This window comes from Ranitomeya imitator, chromosome 1 (genome assembly GCF_032444005.1).
Source record: "Ranitomeya imitator isolate aRanImi1 chromosome 1, aRanImi1.pri, whole genome shotgun sequence".
In the NCBI taxonomy this organism is placed as follows: Eukaryota; Metazoa; Chordata; class Amphibia; order Anura; family Dendrobatidae; genus Ranitomeya; species Ranitomeya imitator.
In genome coordinates, this window is record NC_091282.1 from 809,130,401 (window position 1) to 809,139,173 (window position 8,773).

General features: G+C 47.5%; 1 protein-coding gene across 5 annotated transcripts in view; it reads right to left on the reverse strand.

The window, feature by feature from the left end:
* The window catches only part of LOC138649071 (F-BAR domain only protein 1-like), a 227,733-nt gene extending 219,930 nt beyond the window's left edge, over window positions 1-7,803 (reverse strand). For 2 of the 5 annotated variants that reach the window (XM_069739178.1, XM_069739189.1), the window contains exons 1-2: window positions 7,658-7,753; window positions 1,771-1,829 (exon numbers count right to left, since the gene is read on the reverse strand). In XM_069739178.1, coding sequence (XP_069595279.1) covers window positions 1,771-1,829; window positions 7,658-7,709 — 111 coding nt within the window. In that variant the 5' untranslated portion in view covers window positions 7,710-7,753. Of the gene's footprint in view, window positions 1-1,770; window positions 1,830-3,278; window positions 3,381-7,657 lie in introns of all 5 variants that reach the window. The other 3 variants (XM_069739216.1, XM_069739199.1, XM_069739206.1) reach the window with 3 other exon arrangements.
* Window positions 7,804-8,773: the final 970 nt, after the last annotated feature.

An 8,773-nucleotide genomic window follows, 5' to 3' on the forward strand; every position in this document is an offset into this window, starting at 1 on the left:
GGTGACAATCCAGTAGCTGTCGGCTGTACACTATAGCTGACAACTTGCTGTATCAGCCACGATCCGTGTTTGCACTGTCCAAATCTGTTTAACCCCTTAGATGCTGCTGTCAATAGTGACTACATCATTATAAATGGTTAACAGAGTGTGGGGGCTTCCTATTTAACCAAATTGGTGCCCTCAGATCTTGATTTTGTGGTCCTGATGTTTGCCATGGCAGTTCATGACCAAATAGCGGCCTTAGAGTCTGATGGCTGTTGTAACCTGTTCACAAGTTAGAGGCATTTAGGTGGTGAAAATACACATTTTCATTTCTGTCATACCACTTTACATTAATTCCTGAAAAGCACCTGAAGGGTTAATAAACTACCTGACAGCAGTTTTCAATATGTCAGGGGGTGCTGTTTTTAAAATGGTATCACTTTTGGGTGTTTCCCAATATATGGGACCCCTAAAAGCACTTTAAACATGGATAAGTCCCTAAAAAAATAAATTTTGTAAATTTCCTTGAAAAAATGAAAAATTACTGCTACATTTTTAAACCTCCTAAAATGCTAACAAAATAAAATAACATTTTACAAATGATGCTGATGTAAGGCAGACATGTGGGAAATGTTATTTATTAATGTTTTGCTGTGGTATGGCCATCTGGATTAAAGGGATAATCATTCAAAGTTTGAAAATTGCTAATTTTTTAACATTTTTCTCCAATTATTGATAATTTTTATAAATAAACATAAAACATATCACCCAAAATTTACCATTATCATAAAGTATAATGTGTCACGAAAAAACAATCTCAAAATCACTGGGATTTGTTTAAGTATTCCAGAGTTATTACCACATAAAGAAACACTGGTCAGATTTCAAAAATTTGGCTCCGTCACTCCCTGTCAGCAGGATTGTGCACAGTAACCTACAGACAGTTATATTGATTATGATACCTGGGTGATGAAATCTGTCTTGTGGTTGTTGTTTAATCTCTATTTTCAGTTTTGAGTTAATGATATGCTCATGTTTCAGGGTGGGACGGTGGGGGGTCTTCATGTGGTGCTCTGATTAGGCATTCATAATGCAGACTCTCGTAGATAGCTGAGAGTTGCTACTGCGCAGGCGGCGCCATCTTGGAGGATTTTTTTTCTTCTCTAGCAAGATGGCGCCGCCTGCGCAGTAGCAGCTCTCAGGTCACAGCTATAGACACCGACACCAGCTACTGCGCCATTTTCAAACTGATTTTTTTTTTTTAGATGAATAACATCAAGAACATGAATTATTGGGACATGAAGCATGTGATTATGCTGCCGCGCAGCTGCCATGGCTGCAGAAGGGTTTTTTTATATTTTTTTTTCTTTAAGCATGTACAGATATTCCTTATGTAAATTAGGGGGCAGGCCAGTGAGGGATCAGCAGTCTGTATTATGAATACCCAATCAGAGCACCACATGTGGAGACCCCCCACAGTCCGCCCCGGGGCACGAGCATATCAACTCAAAACTGAAAATAAAGATTAAACAACAACAACCACAAGACTGATTTCATCAACCAAGGTATCATTTTATCCAGTATAACGGCGCCTACCTGACACTGTGTGGAGGTTACTGTGTACAATCCTGCTGACAGGTTCCCTTTAAAAGCCAAAAAAAGACATTTAGGCAAAACAGGAAGCAAACACAGACTGTGGGTTAAGAACGGAAATGAAGGTTGAGCTATGATAACGCTGCGAAGGACAGAGCACCCGCCTCCAGGCCGAGGTACTGTAGTGTTACTCACCGTGCGCAGGTGTCCGTGTCGCTCCCTCCTCAACATCCTCTGAGAAGGAGGAATGATTACTGCAAGAAGACACCAAGGGCTTAGATTTCATGCATCACATTGCAGTCTAGTAGCACACTCAGTCTGATATATAAGAGGAAAAGCCCACTTATTGGCACCGTCATCATGGTTATATCCCATCCAAGCAGGATCCCTGCAGCATCGCAGGTATCACATATGGATATTTACATTTATGGAGAAAAAGCACATTTGTACTACTAGTTCTGCCAGGCAGGGGCGATTTGCTTGCAGGCAGCAGATATCTCATCAGAAGCGCGTGGCTTCTGTAGCCGAGAAATGAGACTACGCGCTAAAGAAATCATCTCATTCAGTTCCCATATTGGTGATGGTCCCAAGTCATGGGGTGTCTCCCGAATTACCGTCTATCACATGACAAGGCGAAGGGGAATTCATCATTCATCACCCATACTAGATTTATGGCAAATCACATTTATATTGTGACAACATATCTTGTAGATTGTGAGCCCTCGCGGGCAGGGTCCTCTCTCCTCCTGTACCAGTTGTGACTTGTATTGTTCAAGATTATTGTACCTGTTTTTATTATGTATACCCCTCCTCACATGTAAAGCGCCATGGAATAAATGGCGCTATAATAATAAATACAGAATTCACCCACATCAGTCCGATTATTCAAGGGGCTTTATAATCAAATATCTTATCCCAAACCATGTGCAGAAGTCAGCTGAGGTCACATGGCAACTGTGATGCAAAACACGTCCAGAGATCATTATATGCAACTGCTACATTGCAGGGTGGCACAAGTGCCTGGGGCCTCATTGTGACTGGCGCAACAAAAAGCAAACTTTAGTGACTTGTCACACTGCAGCTTCATTCTCCTGCATTACACTAGCAATAGCATGCTGACATCTGTGGCTGTGGGACCTCCATCGTGGGCCAGCCTAAAAGCTCACTGTCTGGCTCATTTTCATAGGTCTCCTAGTCATTTGTTGTTGTTTTTTTATTATTTTTTTATTTTTTTTATTTTGGGGAATACAGGACGTTCCAAAAGAAAATCCACATGAACATAAACATGTAAACCTAGGACCCTGGTGGTAAAACACACCATTGGTAGCCAGCCACTTCTTGGTTTACCCATTGACATTCGTTCTCCTATACAACCTGGCAGCAGTATCTCCCCACTGCCACCCACTGTGTGAACATTAGGGGTAACAGCTCACTACATCAGCTACAGCTGGAAGATGGAGCTGACTGGAAATGGCTATTTCCCCATGGCCCAGACCAGACACCATTCATACAATCACATAAGCGCCCTCAGAACTGGCATGTTTGCTCAATTTCCATGTCAGTGTTGGGTTCTAGCAGTTATGACTGATCATGATGTGACTAGCACTGGCCCATCGCACTGAACTCACCATACGCCAGGCGTGCATCACAGGCGGCACAACACATCACCAAGCAAAATCCATGTATACATCACATGCACTCACCTAGAGAGACGGTGCAGACTACAGGGAAGAGCAGCCCTCAGTCTTCTGTGCTTGCTTGTGAGGGGGAGGCTGGCGTCAACACTGCTGCCTACACTGTGCCTGCTGCGTGAGTAATCACATGGCTAAACACATAGCATTACAGGACATGCCAGTTACTGCCACGAGAAGCCATTGCCGGGTATGTGTACAGTGTGAATACAGCAGCCTGCGTGCAAATACAGCCGTACAGTGAAAATACAGGCAACCAGCAGCCTGCGTGCAGATACAGCCGTACAGTGAAAATACAGGCAAACAGCAGCCTGCGTGCAGATACAGCCGTACAGTGTGAATACAGGCAAACAGCAGCCCGGGTACATATAGAGCCGCACAGTGACACTACAGGCAATACAGCAGCCCGGGTACATATACAGCCGTACAGTGTGAATACAGGCAATACAGCAACCCGGGTACATATACAGCCGTACAGTGTGACTACAGGCAATACAGCAGCCCGGGTACATATACAGCCGTACAGTGTGAATACAGGCAATACAGCAGCCCGTGTACATATACAGCCGTACAGTGTGAATACAGGCAATACAGCAACCCGGGTACATATACAGCCGTACAGTGTGACTACAGGCAATACAGCAGCCCGGGTACATATACAGCCGTACAGTGACACTACAGGCAATACAGCAGCCCGGGTACATATACAGCCGTACAGTGTGAATACAGGCAATACAGCAGCCCGGGTACATATACAGCCGTACAGTGTCACTACAGGCAATACAGCAGCCCGGGTACATATACAGCCGTACAGTGTGACTACAGGCAATACAGCAGCCCGGGTACATATACAGCCGTACAGTGTGAATACAGGCAATACAGCAGCCCGGGTACATATACAGCCGTACAGTGTGAATACAGGCAATACAGCAGCCCGTGTACATATACAGCCGTACAGTGTGAATACAGGCAATACAGCAGCCCGTGTACATATACAGCCGTACAGTGTGAATACAGGCAATACAGCAGCCCGGGTACATATACAGCCGTACAGTGTGAATACAGGCAATACAGCAACCCGGGTACATATACAGCCGTACAGTGTGAATACAGGCAATACAGCAGCCCGGGTACATATACAGCCGTACAGTGTGAATACAGGCAATACAGCAGCCCGGGTACATATACAGCCGTACAGTGTGAATACAGGCAATACAGCAGCCCGGGTACATATACAGCCGTACAGTGTGAATACAGGCAATACAGCAGCCCGGGTACATATACAGCCGTACAGTGTGACTACAGGCAATACAGCAGCCCGGGTACATATACAGCCGCACAGTGTGAATACAGGCAATACAGCAGCCCGGGTACATATACAGCCGCACAGTGTGAATACAGGCAATACAGCAGCCCGTGTACATATACAGCCGCACAGTGTGAATACAGGCAATACAGCAGCCCGTGTACATATACAGCCGTACAGTGTGACTACAGGCAATACAGCAGCCCGGGTACATATACAGCCGTACAGTGTGAATACAGGCAATACAGCAGCCCGGGTACATATACAGCCGTACAGTGTGAATACAGGCAATACAGCAGCCCGTGTACATATACAGCCGTACAGTGTGAATACAGGCAATACAGCAGCCCGGGTACATATTCAGCCGTACAGTGTGAATACAGGCAATACAGCAACCCGGGTACATATACAGCCGTACAGTGTGAATACAGGCAATACAGCAGCCCGGGTACATATACAGCCGCACAGTGTGAATACAGGCAATACAGCAGCCCGGGTACATATACAGCCGCACAGTGTGAATACAGGCAATACAGCAGCCCGGGTACATATACAGCCGTACAGTGTGAATACAGGCAATACAGCAGCCCGGGTACATATACAGCCGTACAGTGTGAATACAGGCAATACAGCAGCCCGGGTACATATACAGCCGTACAGTGTGAATACAGGCAATACAGCAGCCCGGGTACATATACAGCCGTACAGTGTGAATACAGGCAATACAGCAGCCCGGGTACATATACAGCCGTACAGTGTGAGTACAGGCAATACAGCAGCCCGGGTACATATACAGCCGTACAGTGTGAATACAGGCAATACAGCAACCCGGGTACATATACAGCCGTACAGTGTGAATACAGGCAATACAGCAGCCCGGGTACATATACAGCCGTACAGTGTGAATACAGGCAATACAGCAGCCCGGGTACATATACAGCCGTACAGTGGGAATACAGGCAATACAGCAGCCCGTGTACATATACAGCCGTACAGTGTGAATACAGGCAATACAGCAGCCCGGGTACATATACAGCCGTACAGTGTGAATACAGGCAATACAGCAACCCGGGTACATATACAGCCGTACAGTGTGAATACAGGCAATACAGCAGCCCGGGTACATATACAGCCGCACAGTGTGAATACAGGCAATACAGCAGCCCGGGTACATATACAGCCGTACAGTGTGAATACAGGCAATACAGCAGCCCGGGTACATATACAGCCGTACAGTGTGAATACAGGCAATACAGCAACCCGGGTACATATACAGCCGTACAGTGTGAATACAGGCAATACAGCAGCCCGGGTACATATACAGCCGTACAGTGTGAATACAGGCAATACAGCAGCCCGGGTACATATACAGCCGTACAGTGTGAATACAGGCAATACAGCAACCCGGGTACATATACAGCCGTACAGTGTGAATACAGGCAATACAGCAGCCCGGGTACATATACAGCCGTACAGTGTGAATACAGGCAATACAGCAGCCCGGGTACATATACAGCCGTACAGTGGGAATACAGGCAATACAGCAGCCCGGGTACATATACAGCCGTACAGTGTGAATACAGGCAATACAGCAGCCCGGGTACATATACAGCCGTACAGTGGGAATACAGGCAATACAGCAGCCCGGGTACATATACAGCCGTACAGTGTGACTACAGGCAATACAGCAGCCCGGGTACATATACAGCCGTACAGTGTGAATACAGGCAATACAGCAGCCCGGGTACATATACAGCCGTACAGTGTGAATACAGGCAATACAGCAGCCCGGGTACATATACAGCCGTACAGTGACACTACAGGCAATACAGCAGCCCGTGTACATATACAGCCGTACAGTGTGAATACAGGCAATACAGCAGCCCGGGTACATATACAGCCGCACAGTGTGAATACAGGCAATACAGCAGCCCGGGTACATATACAGCCGTACAGTGTGAATACAGGCAATACAGCAGCCCGGGTACATATACAGCCGTACAGTGGGAATACAGGCAATACAGCAGCCCGGGTACATATACAGCCGTACAGTGTGACTACAGGCAATACAGCAGCCCGGGTACATATACAGCCGTACAGTGTGAATACAGGCAATACAGCAGCCCGGGTACATATACAGCCGTACAGTGTGAATACAGGCAATACAGCAGCCCGGGTACATATACAGCCGTACAGTGACACTACAGGCAATACAGCAGCCCGGGTACATATACAGCCGTACAGTGTGAATACAGGCAATACAGCAGCCCGGGTACATATACAGCCGTACAGTGTGAATACAGGCAATACAGCAGCCCGGGTACATATACAGCCGCACAGTGTGAATACAGGCAATACAGCAGCCCGGGTACATATACAGCCGTACAGTGTGAATACAGGCAATACAGCAGCCCGGGTACATATACAGCCGTACAGTGTGAGTACAGGCAATACAGCAGCCCGGGTACATATACAGCCGCACAGTGTGAATACAGGCAATACAGCAGCCCGGGTACATATACAGCCGTACAGTGTGAATACAGGCAATACAGCAGCCCGGGTACATATACAGCCGTACAGTGTGAATACAGGCAATACAGCAGCCCGGGTACATATACAGCCGCACAGTGTGAATACAGGCAATACAGCAGCCCGGGTACATATACAGCCGTACAGTGTGAATACAGGCAATACAGCAGCCCGGGTACATATACAGCCGTACAGTGGGAATACAGGCAATACAGCAACCCGGGTACATATACAGCCGTACAGTGTGAATACAGGCAATACAGCAGCCCGGGTACATATACAGCCCAGGACCTGGTCTATTCATAGATGCACACATATATATATATATATATATATATATATATATATATATATATATATATTTATTACACACACACTGTACCGTTATATTTTGTGAGCACTGAGACAACACTTCCACAAATGCCTCATGTATAATACAGAAAATAAAACCCACAACCAACCCCCCACCGCAGGCTCCTCCACCACCGGCTCACCTGCACCCGCCCCTCCCCGTACTGGCTCTGCTGCTGCCCACTATGACAGAGTGCTGCCTCACCTGGCGACAAGTACAGGCCTCTGGACTCCCGCTGCCCCCTCAGGTGCCGCATCACCCCTCCCCTCTCCCTGGGCAACCACCCGAGCCGCTATTCCCACACGTCGCTCTCATTTGTCGGCCGTCTTTCTAGGTCCCGCCCCCTTCACATCCATCGCCAATAACAGTTGCGTCTGCTTGATAAGCCGAACCACGCCTTCGTCAGAGCTCATTGGTGGATAGACTTGCCAGTCTCCTGTGGGCGGGCGTATGTGATGCTTACACTTCTAATTGGCTCCTGCAGACATAGCCGTGTACCGCTCTGGTGTGTGACTGTGCACGGAATCCTGCAGGTTGTCCTGTATCCTGTGGTCGGCCCAGCGCCACGACCATGTCCTGTAATGTACAACGCTGCTGTATATGGAAGGCGCATAGCCTGAACCTGCTACTTAAACGTTCAGAAATCTGCTAGAATATTAACCCCTTTACCAGAGGAGTAGCTAGGGTTTTGGCTGGGGAGGGGGGGGGGGGCGAAGCTTCTGAGTGGGCCCTAACTAGGTAACCTTGATTACAATTCGGTGACGATCCCTAATACTGGAGGAGAACCTCAGCAGATGACCGCGCTGTTACTGAAAATAATCTCTATATAAAGACCAATTTGGATATTACAGCCAAATGGTCAGTGGTAGATACCAGCCCTACAGAACATATAAGAGATCACAGCACAGTTATAGATAATGACTTACCGTTGACGTCCTTTCTGATGGAATCGTTCACTTTTCCCGTCTGAACCGCTGCTGCCGCATGTGACCCTATTACTGCACCTGATACCCCAATATTGAGCCGCTGCTGCCGTATGTGTCCCTATTACTGCACCTGATACCCCAATACTGAGCCGCTGCTGCCGTATGTGTCCCTATTACTGCACCTGATACCCCAATACTGAGCCGCTGCTGCCGTATGTGTCTCTATTACTGCACCTGATACCCCAATACTGAGCCGCTGCTGCCGTATGTGTCCCTATTACTGCACCTGATACCCCAATACTGAGCCGCTGCTGCCGTATGTGTCTCTATTACTGCACCTGATACCCCAATACTGAGCCGCTGCTGCCGCATGTGACCCTATTACTGCACCTGA